Raw genomic sequence first — 27,222 nt, forward strand, 5'->3', positions numbered from 1 at the left:
TATTCGGAACTGATCTTGAGTGTCCTGTGAGCAGTGGAGAATAGCAAGTCTCAGAGAGGTCAATGATTCTCCCTCAGCCACACAGCAAAACAGGTGTGGAAGCTGGTATAGAATGTACACGATGGTGTGGTTCAGATGACTCCCAGCCCCCCAAATAGCATATCCTGTGTGTTCACAGAGGTGTGCAGATGAGGGCGTGTGTGTGTGTGTGTGTGTGTGTCTTTAAAATCACCTCCAAGTCACAGGCAGTGAGGAAGAGGCCTGGGGCCTCCCTGCCTCCCATTTGCAGTTTGGAGGAGCCGCAGTGTGAGTTTGTGGGCCCGGTGGTCCAGCTGGGTGTCTAAACGAGTGGGAGTCACGGGAGCAAAGTGGGAGAGGGGAAAGTGGGCAACACATCTTGATGCCCAAGGGATTTAGGCGTGTTGTGTTCTGCCAGGCTGGTGTGAATGGTTTTTTTTATAAACTGTGTGTTTGCTCATGAGAAGGAAAATGGCTTTGCACACATTAAGGAGATGCAGAATGGGCATTAAGGTGCCTAGCACAGTGCACGGCTTGTAGCAAAGATTCTATAAATGCATATTAAAAAAAAAAAGTCCCTGCTCCAAGCTGGAAGGATTCTTCAAGAAAGCAGTGGTGAGACCATTCCTCCAGCCCTTCCTTCGCACATCCTTCCTCTCTACCCTTCCCCTGTCCGTTCACACTCAATCCTGGACAGATTCTTCCAGAACATAATGACATGAATCATGGTGGGATGAGCTGCCCAGCAGCTTCCAGGCAGCTGATCCATCAACGCAGTAGTTAGGCTTATGTCAGTGAAGCTGAAAGCAAGAGAAAGGAAAGTCTCTACCTTTTCCTGTCTGTCTGCCCCTGTCGCTGTCTCCACGTGTGCCTCACTCTGTGTGTCTCTGTGTGGGCATATCTGTGTTCACAGGTCCCAGCCCTCCCTGGGCCTCCAAGGCTGTTTGTTAGAAGGACATGCCAGGGCTCTGCGGGGAACTGGGTGTTTCACAGATGGTGTTCTTTGCTTGTAGCAAAGAAACTGTAAGTTATAACCACCACCATAAGGCTGGTTAACGGTAGCTATTAATCCCCTGAAAGAAGAGTAACAAAAGCATCCACCTTGAGGTAGATTTAGGGGTGTTGCGCTCCACCAGGCTGGTGTGAATGTCCTTTTATACTGTGTGTTTGCATGTGGGAAAGAAAATGCCTTTGCACACGTGAAAGAGACACAGAGTGTGCATCAGAGTGCCTGGCACAGGGCATGGCGTGTGTCAACGATTCTGTAAATGCGTATTTTTTTAAAAAAAGAAATATGCTCCAGCTCTGGGCTGACAGCAGTGGTGAGGTTCATAGGACTAGACTTTGCGTGGGTTGGGAAGGCAACTCCAGTTTAGTATCACCATTTTGAGCAGATGGAATTGAGTAGCTGGGATAAAAACAAAGCCTCTCCCCTCTCTTGAGACCAAGAGTTGACACAACTCAGGCAGCCTGACTTTCCAGAAAGAACTGGCAACTCGGGCTCCGGTGGCCGTCATTGGGTTTTGACCTGCTGTTGGGCGGTCGGAAAGCAGGTCGTGATTAGATCTAATTTAGCCGGTCAGCCTGCTGCAGATTGGATTTCTCCCTGTTAGGCTGGAGACACTCTGATAAGAAGGCTCTGATTAGAATACCCTGGCAGTCTGGGTAATTTCCTCTCCTTTGACTCCAAGGCTTTTTGTGAGAGGTTTGTATTTTTTCTTCTCACTCCAGCTCTCCAATTATTGGTACAAAAGCGGAGCTGTTTCTGCTGCACAAAGTGGTCCTGGACGTTTCCTTTCTGGCACATCCAATGCCGCCAGTAATGAAGTGGGGACATTGAAGTTGGGGGTCCTGCCTGCCTCCCTTCTTCCCCATTTCTCTGGACTTTCCAGCCGTCCCACGACACTTGCCCATTCCAGCGGGTACACAGCCAGCCCCGCTGGGTGCTTTTCTTGGCACGTTCCTTGGGTCAAATGGCCAGAAATCTTGACCCTTCTCTGTAGAATACCTGAGTTTCTCAAAGGCTGTAGCAAGTGGGTCTACACGGACAAGTCTTCAGCAGTGCTGGGAGATGCCCCCTAGACATGACACCCTGTCCTGAGCCTTCCAAGAGTTACCCCCTTTAGTTTAAGTTCCAAAACCTTAGAGTTCATAGGAACTTCAGGGCTCCAAGCACAGCCTCCTACCCGGCTAGGACAGGAACCCCTCCCACGCACTCTCTGACAAATCCTCCTGTCACTCACTTGCTGATGGCTGCTGTGATAAGTCCTCACTGCGTAATTAGAAGGTTAGAAAGCTCTTTCTTATACTAAGTGTCAGCAGTGGCTTCTGGGAAGCTCAGAAAAGCCTGTTATCATTGTCTTCAGGTGTTTGAAATAGCTAGTGTATCTCCCTGTAATTAATCCGAAACAGGTTAGGTTCCTGTAGCAACGCATTGTGTAAACGCACATTCATTGTTTATCACAGGCAGCCCTTACTGTCTTTGGGGACGCAAAGGGAGTCTGTCCGCTTCCCTCCTTAACCCTGGCTGCTAGTGAGTGAGTTGGGTGCCCGTTTAAACACTAGGAAGTGTGTTTAGAACTGCAATGTCCCACATGGAGGCATCTCAAAACCCCAGGCTGAGAACAGGACGTATTACTGGGCATGTGCTCCCACTCTAGGGACGGGAACCGCGGCATTACCAGAGAAGTGACCGATCCTCCTCCCCACTGGAAGCTCAGGGCAAATGTCTCGCTGCTCTCTGCTTGCTGCCCACCCGAGTCCTGGGACATCTATGGAGATGGTGATCCTGTGTGGGCAGCCAGCCGGTCTGCCCCCAGATCCCTCGGTTGAAGCTCAGAAGTCCCTCCTCCCTGAAGCAGGAAACGCGTGTAGCTGGGGCTGGCATTCCCTCCTCTGACGGACAGCGGCAAGCTGCGCAGTTACAGCCGCCACCCTCCCCCGCCGCCCCCCCCCCCCCAGGGAATAAAGAGCATTCGTTCAGTGCTCATGGATCGCATGGCACGCATGGGGAAGTCACTCAAGTGGGGAGGGCAGTCATTGGAGGTGGAAGCTTTTAAACTCGCTCCAGGAGGTCTTAAACCAAACCAGACTGTCTTCGTGCTGGAATAAGTTAAGACGACTCAGGCACCTGTTGGTTAATTTTCTTGGAAGGCAGACAAGACCGTTTGAGGCTCGTGGAGTTTGCCAAGCAACGTGCCAATTACAGAGCAGTGAGCAAAACTTCACTCCCTGTGGCTCACTTCCCCTCGCCAGCTGTTTCACAGGGACTCCTCACTACTGCTGCTAATAATGGCAGATCACAGTTATCGAATACTTAATAGGCTCCAGCATCTGTGCTGAGCAACTTCCCATGCATCGTCTCATTTCATCTTTACAACACGAAGAGGAAGATATCATTGAAAGGTCCGTTTTACAGATGGGGAAACTGAGGGTTAAGCGACTTGGCCACTGTCACTTAGCATGTCAGCGATGGAGCCACGTTTGGAACCTGGGAAGGCTGACTCTGGAGTCCATGCCCTTAACCAAGCACATCCTTCCAGAGACTTCTGCTTCGCCCAGTCACGGGCTGATCTGCGGAGCAGGACAAGAATTCCTCACGGGCGGAACTCAGGCCGAGGAGAAGGGGCTGCCGAAGGATCAGCCAGCTCCTCGCGTTATGCCTCGCTGTAAGTCGTGGCCGCTGTCTCCAAGGAACTTGCTCTGGTTCCTGGCCGTCACGCCACTAGGGTTTGCCCTTAGCCCTGTGGGAGGGTGACCGAGGCACTGCTTGTCTCTAGAGACTCAGCTGAGGTGGGACAGTGAGGATGTCCCCAGCAGTGGAAGCAGACTGACATGGTGCTGCGCTCTTGAGGGAGAGGTGTCTCCCTCTCTTGTGTACCTGGCACTTGCCAAGGAAAACCCTTACGGAGACTTAAATTCTCTCTTTCCATGCCTGGTCATTGAGCGAATGGTTCACCCTCTTAAAGGACGCATTAGTAACCAGGTGGCAATCAGATGGGAAAGTGACCACCGTAATAGTTGTCTGGGGAAGGAAGGGGCACACCTAGCCACAATAGGTAAGGTCACTTGATCTCCTGATGCCCAGGGAATGACTCTCCCTCTCTGGTCTCTCAGAATCTCAGCTTTCCTCTGACTCCCTTAGGGAACCCACCTGCTTGCACCCCGTTCTAGGGTCCTCCTGTGTCTCTGGAGAAGAAGAAAGGCCTGTGTTTCAGACAGGCCACCTGATGGCGATGGCGTTGCTGCGTGCGCAGTTTCCCTTGCATCAGGAATCACCATGACAACCCACGGCCTTTGACAAGCCATGCTGTCATTATCAGGAGAGAAGGGAAGAGTCATCTTTGCCCCTACTTGTGACTAGGAGGACTCCTCCTATTTCCTCTGTGTTTAGCATGATGTGGCCCAGAGCGCCCATCCTCAGGCACACAGAAGATTCTGGGCAGGGTCACAGTTCCTCAGTGTCGCAGCACCAGGCATCACTAGGTTCCTTCCTGCATCTGGCCTCAGGAGACTGCTGAAGGGCAAAGTTAATCCCCATATTTCATAGGGGAAGGATGAGAACATAATGTTCTAAAGCGAGAGAGTTGTCCTTATTACAACTAATGGATAAAGAAATTCAGGATGACAGAGGGATAATTCTAGAAAAATAAAAAAGAAGAAAGGCGTCGTCATGAGAGAGGTTTGTCTCTGTATCCTCCGTCCATTCTCCTGGAAAGGGCTCCTGCACTCTTCCTTGGCACAGCTTTCTGAGAAGACCTTGCACTCCGGAGTTTGGAAGATGCTTTCGGCATTTCCAGACAAACATTGTAGCAGTGGGAGGAGTAACATAACATAACCAGTGTCTTCCACAGACCCACGGTCAGGTGCGGAGAATGTAAATACCACCCGGACTGATAGCTCTGGGCCCTGAATCAACGTATGAATCGCTGGAGTTGCCAAGGTGATTTTGATGCAATCTATCATGAAGCCTGACTCCAGATGTTTGTGTTTTCCAAACCCTGCAGCAAAGGCCTGTGAGGGGCGTTCATCGCTGACGAGTGCATCTGAGCGGGCGCAGTGGCTGTCGGGGAGGCTCAGGGGCCTTCCGCCCCATCGGCCTTTCTCTGGATACTGGGCATGGTGGGTCCTTTTTATAGATCACAGTGGACCTCGTTTTCTTCCGGAGGGCCACCTCCCCATGCGACCTGGACCCTGAACAAATGAAGCCGCACGCTACTTACTGTGAGGGGCAAGGCCACCTGGGGCTGTTCTGCCCGAGCCAGTCCCCGTCCTCTAGCAGAAAGACTGGAGTCACGGGAACCCTCCTCAGCCCCGACTCGAGCATTTTGTTTTCCCCCGCGAGCTCCAGCTTGGTGACTGTGGCTTCTGTTTCTGGCCTTGCTTTTCCTGAAGGCAACAGCTTCTGGAAAGGATTATCTCTCTGCAGCGCAGTTATGCTGGTTAGTCGATGGGCTGAGTGCTAATACCTCTTGACACGGAACATATGTGGCAGCCCAAAGTGCTCCGAGAAGAGGGGTGGCAGAGGGCCTCCCAGAGCTCACACTTGGAAATAAATTTAGAAGGTGCTGCACACGTACGCCCACTCTCGGATGTGCCACTCTCCTTAATTTCCTCTGACAGGAACATGGCTCTTTTTGTTGTGTTTTATTGTAAAATCAAGTCTGAGTTGATGGGAGTAGCTCCAAAGAGGGTGCCTCCACCTCCTCCCGCAAGCATCAGGGGACTCCCACGGTCCCTTAGTGAGCCAGCACTGGGTGTCTGGGCAACATAATTGCTGGGAGCAGTCTTTGGACTGTGTTAGCATGGGTCCAAATATTAAGCGACCACTCACTGGTCAAAGTCATGTAAGCCCTCTGAGTCCCAGAAGTGTCACCCGTCAAAGGGAGGATAGTATTTACCTTGTAGGACTGTTGGGAGATTAAGCAAATTGATGTTTGTAACGTGCTTGGCAAGTGCCTGGCCACATGCAGTGTGCAGCACACGTTACCTGTTAGGTCACGTGGCCCCTGCTGTTCACCTGCTCTGATCATCTCTTTTTATTTATATGACTTCTGAGGTTCCTTTGAGAGGCGGGTCTGAGAGCAGGTGGTCCTAAGATAGTTGGATCTGTTTCTGGGGAAATATTTATGAACACATATGCCCTTACTATTGCCTCTGTCTCATTGTCTTCTGGCCTGCCCAGAATATAGTAAAAATTCAGGGGAGGGGAGCACAGAGCCAGGCATACCAGCTCCCACGTCAGCATTTAGTCAGCGACTCTGAAGGTAGAAGCCCTGCCTTGTATGGATACAAGCCACTCAGGAAAGAATCTGCCAGCTTGTACCAGCAAAAGTTTGGTGAGCATCCCAAGCCGAGACTCCTTCCCAAGAATCAGCAGGACTTCTGGTGCCTCTACGCTCCCAAGAGGCACACAAGGTCTTCCAGACCCAGCCAGACCTTTGTCTACCTGAAGCATGCTCAGGTACCTCCCAAAGCCAGCAAAAATAGCCACTCCCCAGACAGAGAACATGGAAAAGAGACCATGGATTTTACATAATGGATAAGAGATAAGCTTTGGAATCAGATAGGCTGGAGCTTCACTTACTGCTGGGGGACCTTGGTCAAGTCATCACCACTCTGAACCTCAGTTTCCTCATCGGAATAATGAAGATAATCACAGTGCACAAGTTAGTGCATGGAAAGTGCTTTGTAAAATGCTTGGCACAGGCCTACACACAAAGATGTCATCTCCAGAGCGGATGCTGCATTCTTAACATCATTTCACACAGCGGTTACCCCGCTGCTCCTCAAAGGGGGTGAACCAAGACAGATCAAGCATCCTAGAGTCTCTGCTGCAAAGAAGGAGAATCATTCCCTCTGGTGAAAGAGGGAGGCCTGTGTTCAGGACTTTTTATAGAATTGCTGAGCCCCGTTTCCTATAGTTGTTTACTCCCTATTTTCTCCAGAATATGGTGCTTTTTAAATTCTCCTCCAATTCTTGTCCATGTACCGGACAGCTCAGAGCTCCTTTCATGTAAGCCAGGCTGAGCTGAGGAGCTGCCAACCTTCCTCCCCAAGGAGAGAGGGCAGAGGGACAGGCTGTTAGATCTTGCTGATGCTGGTAATCAGTGAGGCTGTCCTCAGCATCTAATTCTGGATAAGCAGCTTAATTTTATCGCTTCCTGCACCTACACGTCTCGCCCGAGGGGACCAAGCATCCTGGGAGACAATGAGTGACCAGGAGGCTGTATCCTTTTGCATTTTCTTTTGCTCCATGCTTTACAAGCTCTGCACCTTGGGCTATCTTTGCCTAGTAATTCTGCCAGCCTGGGTTGTTTCGATGCCTTATGTCTCTGAAACAACATCCCACGCTGAGAGATGTAAGAGCAATAGGAAACAAAGAAGGATCTGAATAAGAAACAGGAGCTTGGATAGGTCTATGGATAAGGAGGGTTGCCAGGGTGGCACTCAGTTTGGATGTCCTTTCAAGGCAGGCCAACGTTCTCTCTCCCTACGGCCATCCTCCTTGTCCTGTGTCTAACACTGCCCAGAACCAAGCACTACAGCTGGGCTCATGAATCTGCACTGGGGTCTCAAATCTAAATGCCTACTCGGGCAAGGAAGGTCAAATAAACTCGTGAAGGGTGTCCCGTAGGGAGTAGTGAGGACTGTGGCAAACAGCATAAGTCCTCTCTAACGGGGGCAGCCACTGCATGGCTGCCTCCAGTGGACCCAGTGTTGCCTAAGTGTCTGAATTGTGTTTTTTAAGAGAAATAACTAGGGGGAGGGATATATGAAATTTCCCGATTTTTAAAACACAAGAAGGGCTGAATAAACAAATTTGCACCTGGCATGTTACAATATGTTGCGAGGAGGGTTCTGTCTGCAGGCCTGGTCTGTACTGAATAATTCAGCATTTCCTAGTTAGATACTACATTCAGAAGGCCCTGAATATCAAGGTTTGGAACAAATCATTTTTCATGTACATTTTTTGGTAGACGAACCAAAACCTCTGTGAGTGTGTGTGTGTGTATGTGTGTATTTTGCTTGGCCCTGTGGGGTCCTCTAACTTTTCTCCCAGTTTCTCAGCTATGTAGTATATTTCTTTGAATGCCCACCCCCAGCCCCGAATGGACTGACCTTGACTATGATTTAATGCACAAAGCACAGGAAATTCTTGGGGGAAATGTGGCAAAGAGGATAGGCAGGTGGGCGGGGTAGATAAGACGCTCACAAAGAAGAAACAGTCTCTAGAGACCTAAATTATCCCAACCACTTCCCGTATGCGCCCTGGAAACACGTGTGACCTTGAGCAAGCCCGCCAAACTCAGCCTCAGTTTCCTCACCTGTAACCTGTGAGGCTGGCTCTGCCCATCTGCGCAGATTATTGTGAGAATAATGAGATGTCAGGAAAGCACTTTGGAAAACGCAGGACGTATTCTAGCAGCGTGAGCTTTCTCTCTATTGTGTGGCAGGAGGACATCTGTGTGAACCCTGGGGACCTTGCCCATTGTTAGCCAGATTAAACCGGCAGTTCTTCTTCCACTTGTCACCGCCACAGCTGCCTGCCTGCACGCGGGGGACACGGGGGGACGGCGGGGACTGTGGGCCTGCAGCAAGAGAGAGGTGGCACGGAGGATTTAGCACCATGGGCAGCCCCGCTGTTGCCAGCTGAAGTCCCCCTGGATCCTGGTGTCGGAGACTCCCGAGGCGAGCCCGGCGGTTACACATGGCCTGGGTCACTCCCCACCGGGGAAGCTGTGAGCCAGCCTCAAGCGCCAGTTAGTTTAGTTCCTCCTTCAACCCACGTTCCTTCAAGGGGGGGTAAGAAGTGATTTTGCACCGGTTTCAAGGGCGCAACTGGTCAGTCTAAGATCAGTAAAGGAAATGCTCAGGCCCTAAGTTTGCTTGACTTGCCCGACCCACCCTGGAAAACTCTCTGTAACTCTTACGGCATCCTCTCTGCTAGGCCAGAGGGCAGCTTCCTGTGACACTTTTGGGGGGGGGGGGAGGGTCTAGAGAGCTAAAAACAAAGCAGAATGGGTCCCTTGTGGATAGGAAGGCTGACCCTGCGGGGTCGGTGTCACCTTAGAGCAGTCAGACCCCTGAGGTTGCATATGGAGTTGGGTCTTCATAAGGAATAAGCACCAAGAATAAGCAGGAAAAAAATAGTTGTCATGTATGCCATGATGGAGCTTTTAACCTCGTGCCAGAAGCCAATGCCAAATAAATATGCTAAGATCACAAATGGATATGAGTGCCAGGAGGGAGACAGAGCAGGGCTGTGAGAGGCAACAGTGCGGCCTGTCGATGAGGCAGTCTGGGCGGGCCTCTCCGAGGAGGCGGCGTGTGAGCTGCCGTGCAGCCGGGGGCAGCCGGCCTTGCTGAAAGAGGGCAAAGAGGGTACTCAGAGGACCTGGGCAGAAACACTCATGGTGTGTTTGAGGAATAAAAAAGCCGTGGTGGGACTGAAGGGGAGTGAGTGGGGAAGTGGGGTTAGGATGAGGGTGGGGAAAGGGCAGAGGTCAAATCACACATGCCTACACACAGATGCCTTTTTCCCAGGAGGATAGCCTATAACTTCCAGCAGATTTCCAACAGGATTTAGTGAGGCAAAAGAACTCTAAGGAATTTTCTGAATCAAACAGCCCTTAGTCAATCTACCAGAGCTTTCCAACAATTATGCCAAATGATTGTTTTTCCTTCTCAATTCCTGAAAGCTCTGAATTCTAAAGCAGGCAGTGAAGCACGTGGAGTGCCATTTCAGGTCTTCCTTCAAGGTCGTGGGTGCAAGGGTGACAGCGGTGTGTGGTACAGTGTCCATGGTGACAGTGTGTGCGAGTGCCCAGCTGTGTCTGGAGTTTCAGTAGCCGCAGGAATGCAGCTCCCTCTCTTCTGTGTTCCGTGGCAAGAGCTCAGCCTGCACGGATGAGTGATGGGAGCTTTGCAGCCCGTCCCCCGCAGGCATAGACCTCGCCCCGGGGCGATCACCAGGACGAGTGAGTCACCAGCCTCTCTTCTGCTTGCAGCCTCCTCAATGCCAACAAGATCAACTGCCTGCGGGTGAACACCTTTCAGGACCTGCAGGACCTCACCTTGCTCTCCCTGTATGACAACAAGCTGCAGACCATCAGCAAGGGGCTCTTCGCCCCTCTGCAGTCCATCCAGACTCTGTGAGTATGCTGCCCGGAGTGCCAGCGGGTGCCCGGGCAGCAGGAGACCCCGAAGGCCCATCATGGAGAACACCCGAATGAAGGCAGAATGAGGGCCTCCAGGAGGAGTTCTAGAGCCTGCAGCGAGGCTAGAATAATAAAAATAGTAATAGCCTACCCATACGGAGCACTTACTCAGTGCTCGACACCGTGCTGAGTACTTGCGCTGTTTATTTATTAATAAAACCGTTAAGCTCACAGCAACCCTATTTGGTAGAAGCTGTTATTATCCCCAGTTCATATGTGAGGAAACCAAGGCACAGAAAGGTTAGGTAACTTGCTCAAGGTCACACAGCTAGTAAGGAGCAGGATTTGAATCCAGACAGAGACACTCCCAAGCCACACTCGTAACCCCCGTGGCCACTGTATTCTGAGCAGCTCCGTCTCTGCTGATGACCCATTCCTGCCGATCCGCAATCCGCCTCCACCCTGCAAAACCAAGCCTCTGATACGCGCACTGTTGGAATATTTCATCTCCCTCCTTGGGATGTATTTCCTCACTTCCAAGCACTGCAGATGTTCATAAATATTTCAGTTAAATATATGACATCTGAGTACAGATCTCAGCCCGATTTCTGATGGTTCCAGCCTTGGGCTTAGATCCCAGCCCCAGGCCTGCCATGAGCCTGGGGGCTTCTGGAGATGCTGTAAGTCAGCTGGCACTTACTGTCCCTGTAGTCGGGGACAAGAACCAATATGCAGTCCTAGCAGCTGCTGTGTAGTGAGCACCGACCACGTGCCTAGCCCCGTGTTCCGTGCTTTGCAGAGTGTCTCTTACTCAGCCAGGGAGAGCGAGGCCCACGGTGCTCTCATGATGATGAGGCTGATTACAACAATACCACTACTATATATGGAACACCCACCATATGCCAGGCGCCATGCCAGCTGTGTTATGTGCCTGGTGTCACTGAGCTTGGAGAAACAAAATGCATTCTACCCGAAGTGTAAACTCTAAGCCCGCCACTTGCTCGGCCCGTCAGAATTGGCGTGGGCGAGAGGAGAGGCAGTCGGTGGTGGATCCTGCCCTAAGTGGGAAGAGCTGGGAGACAGATTCTCCAGACCAGATGCCAGCTGCATCTGTGCCTGTCTTTTGCAGACAGCAGGCCTCAGGCCACTATCTTTGAGTCCTGTGTGAAAGCAGCACCCGCCAGGCCTCCTGGGGCGATGGGGGTGGGGATGGGGAGACCTGCAAGGGACCGCCAGGACCCAGCACCAGGCAGGGTGGTGGTGGAGCGAGGCACCGGGGGTCACTCCCGATTAACAGTCCCATCCCTCTCGCAGCCACTTAGCCCAAAACCCGTTTGTGTGCGACTGCCACTTGAAGTGGCTGGCCGACTACCTCCAGGACAACCCCATCGAGACCAGCGGGGCCCGCTGCAGCAGCCCGCGCCGGCTCGCCAACAAGCGCATCAGCCAGATCAAGAGCAAGAAGTTCCGCTGCTCAGGTAATCAGGTTACGGGGCTGGGCCCCGCTTTGTGGCTCAGAATACAGCAGCCTCGGAGAGGCCGGTAATCCAATCTGGAGGACAGCGAGCGCTGTAATGGCTCCTGCAAATTAAATTGGGGAAATGCAGTTAGCCCTGCAGAAAACCAATTACCTTATGGATTTAAAATAAAACACACACACACACAAAATAAAAGCGTGGGGGAGGGGGAGGCGGTTTCAGGGGAGACAGAACCCAGGCGGCAGTGTGTCTCCAGAGCGAGGTAGAAGCCGGGTGGGGGCAGCTTTCGCACATGTGCCCTTTAGAGCTAAGATTTATTTTTTAAGTTTCTAAAATGCACTCCCCAAAGAACAGATAGGGAAGTAAATATAGCCCAGGCCAGGTGCAGATGGTGTGTAATCTTGGGGACCTCCCCACTCCCCGCTAAAACTGTGGCTCAGACCTTCAATCACTGTGTATTCTGGGTTTCACGTGTTCACAGAAAACACTTTCGCTAGCTGCCTCCTCCACCCCAGACAGCTACGTTCCGAGTACGGAGAGAACAGTAGTAAGGGTTGTGCTTGAGCAGAAACAAGCCTTGTTTTCCTGTGCCCAAGCTCTCCCTAGAAACCTTCCTCCCCCCTGCACCCAGGAAGGACATGTGGGTGAACGGCCGGGGAATTTGCAGCCCACCTTGGAAAGAGAAGTAGCTCTCCTTGATCTGAGAGCCAGATGAACAGGCAGTTAAAAATTACTGTCATTTGTGTCCTTTTCTACTGGAAAAAATCTCCAAGCTGCGTTGTGTTCCCAACGGTGAGCGATTGATAGCATGAAGCGCTGAGATGGGTGGGAGCCAACCTCACAATCTGTGTGTCAGCAGCAACGGTGCTTCCGCCCCTGCCCGGGAGCCTCTGCCGCAGGCGATTTTTCCTAGGGAGAGTGCCCGGTGTCGGACGGTCACTGGGAGGAGGCCGGCAGGCAGGCTGCTGCTTGCAACGTGTTCTTGTCCTTTAAGTCAGACTCTTTAGTCTGTGTCTCTAGAATGATAAGCTTGAGCTATTTCATTTTTTTTCTTAACAGAAGCAAATACCTCAAGAGGGCTTGGAGATAACACAGGGACTTTGTGGCACTATGGGGAGTTGGGGCCAATTTGCCTTCCCCAGAATAGCGATGTCAATTACAAGAGCAATTTTGCACTTGTGATGAGCGCTGCGCTGAGCACTTCTAGTCTGATTTGCTCCTTCTAGTAGTCCTGTGGGGTGGGCAAGAGAGGTCCCTGTTCTACAGCAGAGGGCCCAGGGGTGAAAGGGGCACCCGAGGTCACAGGCCAGCAAACAGTGGAGGCAGGGCTGGACCTCGGGTCCGGCTCGCTCCTCAACACCGTGCAGCGTCTAGGAGAGGAGTATTTGGGAAGGAGCTGGCCCCACCCCCTCAACTGTTTCCTTAGGTTCCTGTCTGGGCCTGGCAGCATCTCTGGGAAGAAAATCTCCTCCCAGCCCAGAGCTGTCACCTAAGACACCACCGTCCTTTCCCGGGGCCTTTCCCCATGACTGACGCCAGCCTCATTCCCTCTGTTCCTACCCCTGTTTGGCCAGGGCGGAGTTAATTTGCTCTGCCAAGCCGTGGTGCCCAAGAAGGCGGGCAGCAAGAGTCAGAGGAGGTCAGGGTATGCCTGCCAACCCCTACCCCTGGGTCTCGTAAGTGTCCTGTCAATATCTTGCACCCCAGGTTGGTGCCAAGGTCCTGGACCACAGAGCAGGGATGGAGTCAGCCTGGGGCCCGAGGACCGGCGTCTCCCAGAAACACAATCGGGGCGATTGCCTGGGAATGGCTGCGGGCTGGGATCGGGAAGTGGCGGTATAGAAAGAACTAAGTAGGAGAAAGAGGAAATAGAAAGTGGACCTAGGAAACAGTAGAGCTTCGTTCTAATTCTGGCTCTCCCGCTATCCACCTATCTACCTACCTGTCTACACGCCTACCTCTGCAGTTGCAGGATCCTGGCTTCTTATATGTGGAGTAGGAGTGGCTGGAAATAAAAAACACAGACCGGGGGAAGGGGCCGGGTTCTTGGATTAACCTTGTCTAAAGAACTTTAAAAAAAATAATAATGCTAAGCAGAAAGATTATTCCTATGAAGGTAGAGACGTTTGGAGCTGTGCTGAGCCTGACAGACAGCACTCTCCATGCTTTAAGTTTATGTGGCTGAGAGAGCTGCTGCTGAGCTCCAAAGGCCTTGGCTTTGAGAAGCGCCAGGGCCCAGACCTGCCTTAGCCTTGGGGTGATACCAGAACCATAGATCTAAAGCTGTGTGTTTCCAGGAAGCTCCAGAAGAGAGAAGGGGGGCAGGTGACACAGACTGGATTTGACAGATAATAACTCTGCATTTTACTTTCCCCTAAAAGCACCCCCATTGAAAAGACAGCTGATGTAATTAGGAGCCAATTTGAGGGCTGCTCCAGCAACGTGCAGAGCCGCTCCTTAGGCAGGACGTCTGCTTCCCCAGCTGCCTGGTGTCTGCCTCTCTCCATCAGCTGCATCCGCTGCCCCGGGCAGCAAGATCCGTTTAGGGGTGGATGCTGCCCACTGGGGTGATCTGACCAGCAGATTGAGTCCTACTGAAAAGGTGCCGTCTAGCTGCCTGGGACCCCAGGCCCATCCCTGGGGAGCACGTGGCAGTTGCAGGAGCTGTCTGTCTTTCCTCATGCCTCCCTGCTTTGCAAGAGAAGAAACTGTCTTGTTGGAGAGTCCAGAGAGTGGTGATGCCATGTGTCCAAAGATGGCAAACAGCAAGATAGCGCTTAGGGAATAACAGAATTTGGGAGACCTCAGAGGTCACCCAGTTTACTCTGGAGATGAAGAAATTGAGGATGACACAGCAGAGAAGTCTTATCTAAGGTGTAGGTATTATTTTCAGGGCAAGATCCAAAACGTAGGACTTTTGAAATACTGTGAAGATTCTTGATAATTTATCCCCTTTCCCCCACCCCTGCCTGGTCCCTCCATTTCCTTCTGTAGAAGGAAAGCAAGGACAAGGGAAGTGACGTCTTAAGGCGTGGTGGGCTGGGGGAGGGTGTTGCATGACAGGGATGAGTTTTCCCTGCTGTGCACTGAGGTGCTGATCAGACTCAAATACGAAATCCCAGAACCGGAGTAGTCACAGAGCCCTGCCTGTCTGGGTGTCACAGTGGAGCCTAGTGCAGATGACATGTTTGGCTCTAGTGAGTAGAGGTGAGGGCTGAGGAAGGAGGAGAGGCCAGCCCCAGCGCTGTAGCCCAGCTCTTCCCAACTGGGCCATCACTGCAGACAGCCTGTGCACTGTCAAGATGCTAAGACCATCTTGTCAACAAACTCGGTCCCAAAAACACATTGTGGAGGAATGGTGACCTCATGCCAGAGGTGAGGCAGGGAGGGTCTCTGTCATCTGGCCCTGGCTGTAGTCTCATCGAGGTGCACACATCTGCAGCCCATTGCCACGTGGGAGGAAGTCCCAAGTCAGCAGGTGCATGAAAACTGCCCTGATCTGTCACGGCTGGGACTATAAAAACGGGCACCCTCACCTTCACCTGGGCCCCTGGCATCTCAGACAGTGGTTGTCAGTCAGTCCCACCCACGCCCACGATTCCCAGCCAAGGAAGAGATCAGGAAATCAAGGACCCTAAAATTAGGTTTCTTCCCCTCGCATGAATCACTTGCCTTCCCCTTCCTTCCTTCTTTTAGTCTGAAACAGGTCACTCACTGACAGGCACTGGCCACCATCTCTGCGAAAGTCAGAGTTCTCAGACCCCTGACTGCAGGGTTCTCAGCCCCACACCTAAGGCCCGTTTGGCTTTGCTTCTTTTTCTCCGGCTAGGGAGATGTATTTTCTTTTGACACCACCCTCCTCCTCTACTCTACCTTAAATGATCTGGGATGAACGTGAGCCAGAGGGTTTCTGGGGACCCTGATGGATAGTGAGGAGACGGCTGAATTGTGAAATGTCACAAGGGGGCTTTTTTCCAAAGAGAGCATCGCAGCTTTGCTAGACCCCTGGGAATTGTGGACTGTCTTGATTTAAGGGCACAGAGGAATGGACCCTGATGGAACCACTCAGCCATTGGGACTGGCCCTGTGTTGCAGAGCATGCAGATGATGCTTTGCTAAGTTTGATGTCTTGTCAGACCCACTGGTGTGATGGGATGGAGTTTGGAGGCTCAGTTCAGGCCTGAGATATGAGCACAGACATCTGAGTGTCCTTTCGTTCCCTTGGGAAGGATCCATTCTGTCCTGATGCTCCTGAGTATGGGTGTCCAATGATCTCCCACCTGTTCTTCTCCCTTCCTCCTGTGTCTCCCCTGGAGCGGGGCACGAGGGCAGTGGGGCTCCTGTCTTCGGAAGCGTTCCAGTGGAACCCCACTCCTGGTACTAATCACGCTCAGTGGGGGCCTGCTCCGGTTTCCGCTTCTCCACGCTGCTTCCTCTGAGCGCTCCTGTCCTCTCTCTGACGCTGCTTCCTGACCTTGACTCTGACCAGTCGCCGCGGGGCTTTCCTTTGTGCTTGATCTAACCATGTGGTGGAACGATGGAAACGGAACATGGTTCTGTCAAGCACCGCGGAAAGCACCGTGCTCTCCTGCAGCATGGCCCGCCACCGCCGCCACCGCCACCACCGCTGGACACCTCTCCTCTGCTCTGGAGCACCGCAGCCCACCACCTGCCAGACCCACCTCTCCCAGTCTCAACTCACAAAGGGCAGGAGGGTGGGAGTCTCAGAGGACTCAGATACAGGGTGCAACGGGTGTGGAGAAGCACAGTGGGGCCAAGCTAAGATCGGTATCCACATCTCCTACCCAAAATGGAGCTGCCCTCCCCCAAATCTAGCCTGGATGCCAGACAAGCAGTAACAGCTAGATCCGAGCTCAGAAATACTGCGCATCTTCTTCCGTTGGAAGGGAACAAGCCTACCTGAGTCGTGTGCCCCCTTGTTGCATGGGAGAGTCCCAGCCCAAGGCCCTTTTCCCCAGTGGTAGCTAACCCGGAGGGGAATCCATACCGCTCGTGACCCCCCACCACCTTTGCTGTTATCCACTTCATTTGAAACGAATGTGAGCATGAGAATGGGTGAAACTGGTGCGAGTCCGAGACCTAGGACTTAACCTGAGGCTCCCTCTGAACCTGACCCTCACTCCTCATGAAAACTTTGACCCTGAACCCCATGAGGCCGAAAGTCCAGTCTGTCTCCTTGACCTTGAAAGCGCAGTTAACACGGGGGTACCAGGGGACGGGGCAGGGGACTGTGCGAAGCCTGCCATCTCCGACAATAAAGAGGGGGATCTTGGTGCCTCTTATTTTGCTTGTTTCGTGATAAATCCTAGATCCAGTGAAACTAGAAGATTGTGTTGTTGATTCCTACCTGGGAGTCTGTGTCCTGCCCCCTGAGAGAGAGCTGAGGTGGGAACCACAGTCTGGCTGAGAACTGGGAGCTGGGCTCTGAGCCCCTGTCACGAGGTGTGACTCAGTGTGTCCCCTCCCTCAGAGCTGGGGCCAACTGCTGCCGGGCACGGGGGAGTCTGTTTTCCTCTCTGAAATTTTCTTAACATACATTGGGTGCTTACCATACAGGCCAGGTGCCGCACTGTTCCACGTCAGCACCTTGTTTAATTTTCATAACATTCTAGGTCCCATTTTACAGATAAGGATATTGAGGCCCAGAAAGGTCAACTAATTCACCCGGGGTCATCTAACTCCAAAGTGGCTGTGCTCTACTGCTGGAATACCCAGGCTTCCCAGCTATGGACAGTCCCATGGCTTTGAGTTAGAGCATTTTTTAATTCTTGAGTTGATAGGGAGTTGAAAACTTTTTTAATGCTCCCTTTCAAATAACCTGAGCAAGAAAGAGAAAAAGCACTATTCAAACAGCAATTCCCCGCCAGCATAAACATACCAAGATCCCGTTTGCACAGAGCAGATCCTCAGCCTGGAGAAATTCCCTTTCCCTCCTGACAGAGGGGGGGCATTCTGAATTCCCTGGCACTTCCCCATCCTGTGGGGGCCAGGCCTTTGGTTGTGGGTCCACAGTGGTGCCCCCGTGGTCTGTGGCCATTTCCCTCTGCTTTGAGGCAGGTGGCTGCTCTCGTAACAGACTCAGATGGGGACAGCTCGCTAGGAAGTGCCCTGCCCAACCGGCCCCAAACTCTCAGTGAAACAGTGCTTTCCAGGCACTGCCGGCTGGTCCCCAGGCTTGCCCAGAGTGGATGCTGTGTGCCTGCCAGAGTTCCCAAGAGTCCCTCCGTCACATGTGACCCTTTGCTTGGTCTCACCACGTGCTTTCCAAGCTGATGAGGCCTGACAGGGCTTCACATTCCCCCAGTTCCTCTTTCTGCTTCTTCCCTCACTTCTTTCGTCCCACCCATCTTAGGGATATTGGGAGTAGAGAGGAGAACTCTGGACACACGAGTTGGCAGGTTCATGCTGATCAGATAATGATGAATTTGTGACTTCCAGTCAACAGACTGGTTGCCCAAAGGATGACACAAAATGCAGACTGCTAATGGCAGCAGCCATCCTGGGCCCAGCGTTGGCCTCTGACCCCAACGCAGCCAAGTCCATCCAAAGAAGGAGAGCTTTGGCCCCCTGCCTGCCCCAACCCCTGACCACCCACCTGTGACAATACACTCTCGGGAATGGCCGCAGGGCAGGGATTTATAATAAAGTCATGTTGCTGTGGATTTGCACCTCCTACCCCCACCCCCCGTCTATTAAAGCTTGTCTGTGATCACATACCAAGTGTCGTTGTTCTGGGCTGCCCGCGAAAGGGGAGGAGGCTCCAGGGGCAGGACCAGGCGAAATGCCAGGTGACATCAGCTCCTCCAAGGCCTGGCTCAGCCGAGGCTGAGGTTTATGGTCCTTCAAATCCTCCAGGGTCCCTCCTGTCTAAACTCGTCCCAAAGAGAAGCAACAGCCGCCTGTTACAGTCGGTCCTCTCCTACTAAGTATTTCTGGCAGTGACAAATATGCATAGAGATTGAAATTGACTTTTAAAGCTCTGGAAAAGTTAAAAATACTTTTGGGTAGTTATGAGCATTAGGCATAACAAATGGCTCCGAGAAACCCTGGGTAGTTTCGGTAATGAAATATGAAGTGATAGAGGTGGCATTTCGGGCTGGCTCTGACTGGGGAACGAACTTTTTCGGTTATGTACATACGCCGTTATTAACATTTCTGGCTCCCACGCATATAAAATATCACATTCCGACCCCCTCGTTAATGCAAACCAGGGCAATAACAAAAACAGCAGGGGGAGAAATATTGGAAAGAACACATTAGTCCATCAAATCTAATTGCAAAATCATGTCATTAAAATGGGTCAGCGGCTCCATTGCAGAGGTCCGCCCGTTATAATCTAACTATACTACTGAGAGCGATTCCTGCTAACTACAGACTGCTCTCACCTTGATTAAAACGAAAATGCATTTAATAGGCAGCTGTCCCCAGCCACAGCCCAGCCGGTGCACGCCTTCGGGTGCATCGTGTTGAAGAGCAAAGTGTGCCCCCTCCCGTCTTTCTGCCTTTGATCAGTAGTCAGAGCTCCTGTGCTTTGCAAGGGTCCCATTATACACACGGACTGAAGGAAAAATCTACGTGTATGTGTGACATGCCCCTTCACGCCATCACTGGGTAGGTCCACTGGCAGGGAACAAGAGAGGGTAGCCATGTAGCAGCATTTGCAAAATGAAACTCACCCAGGACTCGGCGCGCTGATGGGTCTGGAGGAAAATGGTCCAGGTCAGAGTGATTCAGGGGGCAGCAGCTGGCAAGCCAACACCAGAGATTTGCATGATACGTTGGAGCAGGAAACCATGGGCATAACTGTGGGGCTACGTGCACAGATTTTGCTCACTCAGGCCTGAGGGTGGATGAGGAGTTGAAGGAGGGGCGGGAGGGAGCAGAGAGGGAAAGGGGGTAGGAGCAGGCTTCGGACTCCCTGTCTTAATAAGAGCGTAGCTGGTGTCACTTCGAGTCCGAGACCCAACAAGTTCATTTCCTATCAGGGACTTCCACAGGGAGACAATCCAAGGGGTGAGCAGCTGAGAGGGTGGGAGAGTTCTGCTTCCTGCCTCACCATAGGCCACTGTGGGAAAACATCCCTTGCAATCCATCTCTACCAAGTCCGGCTTTATGGTCATTCCTACGGGGACTGGGATAAAGGTTTGGGGAAGCACATCTACAGTAAGGCGTACCCTTAATCACGTGGATCCTGGCAGCAGCCTGCCTGGGTTCACCCCTCTGCCCCGACTGGGTTGCCTGTGGGACTCAGTTTCCTCATCTGCAAAATGGAGTTATCATAACTCCAGAGCATTGGGAGCATTAAATGGTATCCCCCCTTTGAAGCTGTTCAGTAACTGACAGCTATTACCGCTAGCTACACTGATGTTTTAGTGGCCTCCGAGATGCCAAATGAATCACAGGCATCCGTGCACCTCGTGACCCTTTCCGGAGGCGCTCACCTCCATGATCTTACTCACATCTTCACAACAGCCCCCAGAGACAGGGGCAGCTATTTGATTCCCATTTTGCGAGTGGAGAGACTGAGGCTGGTAAGTGGCAAGGCCTGGACAAACCCGCGCCCTCTGCCGCTACAAACCCAACTGTCGATGCCCTGTGTCGCTCTGACGCAGTAAGATCACCAGGGTGATGCCTCCCGGGCTAAGCGGGCAGATAATGTTCCCATTCTCTGAGATACGTCCCAAATACGTACAGGACACTCAGGCGATAGTGACACCCTACCCCACATTGGACAAATGTGGACCGAGTGCTCGCTTCGTGCCTAGCATTGTGCCGATGAAATGTTGAGGGTGACGGGATGAGGAAGACCCAGCCCATCGATAAGCTCGGGTGTGACAGGAGAACCAGAGCTCCCGGTTCCCTCTGGAGTGATGTCATGGTCACACGAGTGTCTGCCTGGTTGCCAGGAGGTCACTTGTGATCACTAAAGCAGTCCCCCGGGGTATCTCTCAGAGACATCAGATCGTCGGTCGTGTTCCCATTACTATGCAACCTCAAGAGAAATTCAGTTCCAGAAAAGCAAATCTTAGCTCCCACTTTTAGCTCCCTGGAGCAGACCTTTCCTCATAGGTAAACAGAACTTTCTCTCTAAGGCAGAGGCCAAATCTGACCCTCGGATGCATTTTGTTTGTCTTCACGGTGTTTTAAGTTTTATTACCAATATTGTTTAAACATCCGGCTTCTCTTACAAAAAGCAAAAAAAAAGGAATACCGGTAAACCCTGAGCCAAATTCCTGAGCATTAGAGCTGTGGGCTCCTGTTTCCTGGGTCTTCAGCCCTCGTGACTGTCTGCCCAGTGTTGAAGCTCAGTGTCGATGGTCATTTATGGCCACATGCTGGGCCTTCACTCCTGCTGTTACCTGCTGTGGCCTGAAGACAACCGAGTCTGCTCCCCCTTCCCGTACCTTAGTCCTCTGCTCTGGAGTAGCCCCATCAAAGTCCCATCAAAATCTCATTATTTGGATTTTCATGAACATCAGAGGGCCCGTGGATGATAGGCATCGTGAAATTGTAGGCTGGATTCTGTACACACGTGCCTGGGAGTGTTTCTCCAAGGAGAACATCCATTACTTTCATCAGCTTCTCAAAAAGATCTGGGACCCACAGACGTGTGAGAACCCACAGATCTCGAGCTGGGTTTCCCTGACGACAGACAGCAATGATCCACAAAGACCCAGTGGGAGGCAGCGGGCTGGGGACAGGGAGAGCCCCGGCAAGGTGGCCAAACAGTGAAGGCCATGCTGTGTCTGTCACTTGACCCTCGGCCCCAGCAGCCCCAGCACCCAACTCGTCCAGCCCTTCTTGCCTCCCCACCTGCAGCCCCCAAAACCTCCAGCCCTGTTCAGGACTCGGGTGACGCTGACGCCCCTCTTTGGCCCTGCCCAGGCTCCGAGGATTACCGCAGCAGGTTCAGCAGCGAGTGCTTCATGGACCTCGTGTGCCCCGAGAAGTGCCGCTGCGAGGGCACCATCGTGGACTGCTCCAACCAGAAGCTGGCCCGCGTCCCAAGCCACCTCCCTGAATATGTCACCGACCTGTAAGTCCAGCCCCAGTGTGATCTCACGACTCCTCCCCGCACACAGCTGGTCACCCTGAGCCAGCTCAGGCAGGGTCTCCTGGAGGTCACCCTCTCTGGCTCTGTCACTTGTACATTTCCTGTCTTCTGCGTACTGGTCTGAGGACAGACACCCAGGCATCCCCCGGGGACAGTTCCTTCATTCACGCTACAGTGTTTTCTGAACACCCACTGTGCCTGGCCCACCAGTTTCTACAATGAGCAGAGCAGATAGTCCCCGCCAGCCTTTATGGGGCTTGCAGCGTAGCCAGAAGGATGGATGCTCAGTAAACAATTGTACTAACGTGAGAAAACAGCTAGAATGGTTAAATGTATCTGAACCTCCAATCAGCCATGCTAACAAAGGGACATGTTGGTTTATCCAAAAAAGGAAGAGCTAAAGCGTTCTAGCCTCATGAAGGGCGAGGCCCAGCATGTGGACTGACACCTGTGCTTCCAGTCCTCCTGACACTGGGCACGTTGTCTATCAGATCGGAGACTCAGTTTCCTAGCTGTGCAATGGAGGGGTAATGCCGAGCTCCCAGGGTGGGTGGGAAGACTGGGAAAGAGAATGCAAGCACAGAGTTCATCGTGAGCCCTGGCATGGAGCAAGCCCTGGATGCATGGTGGTGTTCCACGTTGTCATTACTGTTCTCTGACCTCACAAGTCACCGTAGGACGCAGCAAGGCGTGGCTTTCCCTGCCCTCCCGCTCGCCCTGAGCACACGTGAATGTCGGGTGTGCAGTCCCTGAGCTGGCCCTGGTAGAGCTCCAGAAGGAGCTGAGGGGCTTAGAGGATTGGGAGACCCTGGGGAAAGCTGCTCGGGGGTTTTAAGTTGCCACTGGCACTACCACAAAGTGAAGGCAGAGCCATGATAATTGAGTGGGTGCTAAGAACACTCATGCCCATGCAGGGTATTCAAAAAATCCACTACACCCTAGTCAAAGGGGCTTCCTGGGGGAGGAGGAGGAGGCTGATTTTCTCTCTCTTTCCACCCCATTCACATATGCCTCCTCTCCCTGTCATGCTGACGGCGCAGACACTGGGGTGTCCGGTGGTTCTGTGGCCTGTCGCCGAGCGTGAGGTCCAGGTGGCAACTCAGCTACAGCCGGGGGCAGGGCGGGGGTGGGGGTGTGGCAAGTAGGGGCAGCCAGGGAGGAGCCTTGTCCACAGCTAACCCCCCACCTCATCCTCTCGCTTCCTATACAGGCGACTGAACGACAACGAGATATCTGTTCTAGAGGCCACGGGTATCTTCAAGAAGTTGCCCAACCTGCGGAAAATGTAAGTCAACTGCAGGGACTTGGCGGCAGCCTGTGCCCTCTGGCTGGGGTGTGTGCTCCAGACTAGAGGAACCAGGGCGCTGGCGGCCCCCCCACCCTCTGCTGCAGCCCCCCTCATGCTCCTCCCGAGCCCTGCTGTGGCCTCCGCTGGGGAGCAGGACGTGTGGACACAGGCGAAAAGCCCTGCTTAGTCGCGTGTTCTGCAGGGCAAGCGTTCTACACCACCCTGGCCCCTACCCCACTTCCCTCTGCCCACAGGGCAGGGGCAGGGACTCAGGTTGGGACCAGCAATGGGCACAGGTATCTGGGGTACGTTATTTGGCAGTTCTTACGAGGTGATGGTTTAAATGTCCATTTTCAGATAGAATCAAAAGGCCTCCCCCTCAGCGAGGCACAGAACAGCGTAAATGCCAGCGGCTTCTCACGGCGGGTGTCAGTCTAGGTGCCCTGGGGCTGGCCAGGGCCTGAGCTTAGGCAAAGGGCCCACCTGCTTACACTGGCGTCTCCACTGCCAGGGCTGCCCATCGCGCTAACCCTCTCCCTGCCTAGAGTCTGGGCCAAGTCACGCAGATAACAGGGAGAATGTTGGTGCACCGTTAGAGTGCGTGTCCCGGGCCCGGGCCACGCTCCCTGCCTCCCCCGTCGGCTGGGTGAGTCCTCACTCACCTGGCTGGTGCTGGCTTCACAGCCCCTCTGTGCAGGTGAGGAAGCCAGGGCCCGGAGAGGTCCGTGACTGCCCTGAGACCACACGGCTACTGCATGTCAGAGCTGGCATTCAGACGTGGGTCCCCCTGCAGTGACACTACTGAGGGGCTATCTCCCTCCTCTTCCCTTCCCGGGCTCCCCAGCAGAGGTTACTGGTGCAGAGACGGGGCTCCTATCCACCTGCCCCCCAGGGCACTCTTCGACCCCTTCCCTCCCCTCAGCCCGTGCTCCATGTTCCCTGGCCCCAGAGTTTGGGTCTGCCTGTGGAACAAGGGGAATACGGTCCATCCTCCATCATTGCCTACTCGCCAAAATCTGTGTAACTCCAAAATCAACAGTGAGGAGCGTTCACGGTCATTCTTGGACACGCACAGAACAGGGAAGAAAGTCTGAGTCCCCTACACGCGTGTTCCCGGCTGGGGTTGAACAGGGCGATACTCTGCCTTCGCCGCAGCTCCCATGCTGTAAACTGGCGTCCCTCGCACAGTTTATCGAGTGCCATGTATTTTGCACGGTTGTGCTTTTTGTTGGTGATTTCTCTGTTTAAAATGGCCCCAAGCGCAGCGCTGAAGTTCTGTCTAGTGAGCCTAAGCACAGGAAGGCCCTTTGCCTTACGGATAAAGTGTGTGCATTAGACGAGCTTCATTCAGGCAGGAGTTACGGTGCTGTTTGCTGTGAGTTCGATGTTAAGGTATCAGCAATATATATTAAATAAGGTGTGTTTGATCAGAAACACACAAAAAGCGAGGTTATGTATTGATCGGTTGATGAAAATATTGTGACCAGAGGCTTGTGGAACCCAAACCTTGTATTGCCCCTAGGACCAATGGTTCAGTGTCCACTAATTCAGTGTTCCCAGCAGTCTCGGAGATAGTAACCACCGAGAATAATGAGAATGAACGGCACCTCCTTACTTTTTTCTTGTTATACCCATTCCTACCCATCAGTCCCCTGCAGGCAAGGAGGACAGAGACCTTCTGGGCCCTGTGGTGCATCTGGATGTCACTGGTGCTACTCAGGCCTCCTTCCTTCCTCCCTGCCTGCAGCCACCACCTTGCCCACGGCCCCAGTGACTGTGGGTAACTGGAGGCAGTGGGGAGCACCCTGGGGGGCAGCATGGAGAGGGGCGCACATGGCTCCTGGTGGGGATCATAGCTGTCGCTGTGCTCCTGCACCCACTAGCTTCAGGGACCCAGCACAAACACCACACACCACCTCCCAGGGTTGGGCAGTCTTGGCTTCCACAACAAAATAGGAACTCTCATTTTAAGTGAAACTCAAGCACTTCGGGTCTTTCATCTTCGCAGTTTTGATAGGGACATGTATAGCGAACTATTTCTGTACGCCCAGGAAAGCAGTAGCACAAACACGTGATAAGTTGCAACCAACTCCTAGCCTCAGCAACCGAGCAACAAAAGGGAGTAGTGGGGACTGTGGCAAAACGTGGGCCCAGAGCTCATCAAAAGGGGCAGGAGTCACTTGGCTTGTCCTAGTGTTTGTCATGCTGGAACAAAGGTCACGGCCGCCAAATATTCCCACTTCTTAAGGGCAGCCAGAAATCCAGAGGTGGGGGGAAACGGGCAGACAGGCCTCGTTCCTTCTGAGTTCAGCTTTACCCCTCCCAGCTGTGTAACCCTAGGACTGTCCTTAGCCTTTCTGAGCCTCAGTTTCATCACCTACGTGGCAGAAATAAATCCACCTTCCTGTGAGTCATGATGAGGATCAGAAGTAAGTGTGAGCAAATAAAGACGAAAGACCTGGCCTCTCCAGAACCTGTAGCTGCACAAAAAAAGAAAAGAAAAAAAAAAAGGCGTGGCCTGTGGCGGTGGTACTGGGCAGAGAGGGTGCGGGAAGACAGGAGAGGGCCTCTGGGTTGAGTGCCCCCGGGTGGCAGTTTGTATATTGCAAACAGGGTTGCACACTCAGACCCTTTCAGGAGCCAGGAGTAGCTCAATGTGGGAAGCAGCCGGTGCAAAGCCACACCAATAGCAATAGTGGGTAGCCGCTAGCACAGCTTGAACACTCCGTGCCAGGCAGTGCCAATACTAGTCCATTTAGCCCTCGCCAGGGACAACAAAAAAGCTCTGGGACTGCTTTAGTTTACAAATGAGGAACCTCAAACATGGACAGTAACTTGTCCAAAGTCAAGTGGCACAGCCAGGAGGTGACAGTGCAGGTTAGCTGGCAGATGCACAAGCCCCCTGTGTGTGCCAGGTGTGTGTTCCTGGGTATGTGTGCACACGTGTGCATAGATCCATACGTACAGCACTAGCCAGCCTACCACGTGACCCAATGCGGAAATCCAGTCCTCAAGGCCACCGGCTGCAGCCACTGATTTAAAATAACTTGACAGCAACTCTTTTTGTCAAGTAAAGATGGTCCCTTGTGCACTGGGACCCGTCACCACTCCTGCACCTCCATGGCGGTGGTGGGTCAGTCTGCATCTCTGCCCAGCAGAGTGGTTAAGACCAACAGCGGCCGGGCCTGGGCCTGCCAAGCCTCTTCAAGGACGGTGGGGCCAGGGACCTAGGGTTGCCTGGTCTTGAGTCTGCCCTTGCTGGGCAGGGGAGTGTGAACAGAGCCAGGTGGGTAGACTTTGTTCCGCCTTTGTGAACCTGTGTGCCCTTACCTGTGGAACTGGAATACATGCACTGGGTTATTAGCACTACGGCAACGCAATGCAAGATTTTAAATGGTGTCATATCCAGAACACCTGTGCGACCTCTTGCAGGTGAGCTGCCAGGTGGGTTCTTACGCTAAGGAAGACTCTCAACCAGAGTCTGAACACTGGTAGTCCTCTGGTCAAAATCACGTGCACACAGTTGGATTTATTGGTAGTGGTTTAATAATAATAGTGCCCTTAATAAAAAGGGTGTTTTTAATAATAATTAGTTGCCCACTTTAAAAAATCAAGAGTTCTCACACACAACAGAAAACAAATCCAGATTTCTGGCGTATTTTGGAGCATTGGATGACTGGCAGAACTGCTCCCACATTCCCAAATGGCTCCAGTGGAGTTAAGCTGAGGAGCGGCTGCCCCCTTGGATGGGACATGTGTTTGCTGGTCACCTTGGTCCCCACTGGGCCTGCTTCTGGTCACCACTAAGTCACTTTCCTGTGGACACCTGCGCTTGCAACCCCAGCTTGCAACAGAATTTCCACGAGAAGGAGGGAGAGGCCCCCGAGAGGGTGGACAGGACCTCCCCATCCTGACGATGTGCCAGAGCACAGCCCAGTCATGACTCAGTGGCCCCCATTTCCAGAACGATCCACGTAGCTCTCTCCCCACTGCATTTCCATCTGGGAGGGGCTCTTCCCTGTTGCCAGAGTTACTGGGCTGTCCTACAACCCTGGAGAGACACGGACCCGGGAGAGGCCGAGGCTTGCTTTGTGGACCTCGGGCGTTCCAGGGGTAGCCAGACGAATCCCCCAGCCTGCAGAGCCTCGGGTTTTCTGGGGAAGAGTGACAGCAGGCTCTGTGAGGTGCACCTAGCCACTTGCA

General features: G+C 52.9%; 1 protein-coding gene across 2 annotated transcripts in view; it reads left to right on the top strand.

Annotated features, from left to right (window-relative positions):
• Positions 1-27,222, top strand: part of SLIT3 (slit guidance ligand 3) — a 576,436-nt gene that overhangs the window by 476,164 nt on the left and 73,050 nt on the right. For both annotated transcript variants that reach the window (XM_069483860.1, XM_069483859.1), the window contains exons 13-16: positions 10,029-10,172; positions 11,493-11,656; positions 21,563-21,713; positions 22,942-23,016. In XM_069483860.1, coding sequence (XP_069339961.1) covers positions 10,029-10,172; positions 11,493-11,656; positions 21,563-21,713; positions 22,942-23,016 — 534 coding nt within the window. The remainder of the gene's footprint in view (positions 1-10,028; positions 10,173-11,492; positions 11,657-21,562; positions 21,714-22,941; positions 23,017-27,222) is intronic.

This window comes from Eulemur rufifrons, chromosome 10 (genome assembly GCF_041146395.1).
Source record: "Eulemur rufifrons isolate Redbay chromosome 10, OSU_ERuf_1, whole genome shotgun sequence".
In the NCBI taxonomy this organism is placed as follows: Eukaryota; Metazoa; Chordata; class Mammalia; order Primates; family Lemuridae; genus Eulemur; species Eulemur rufifrons.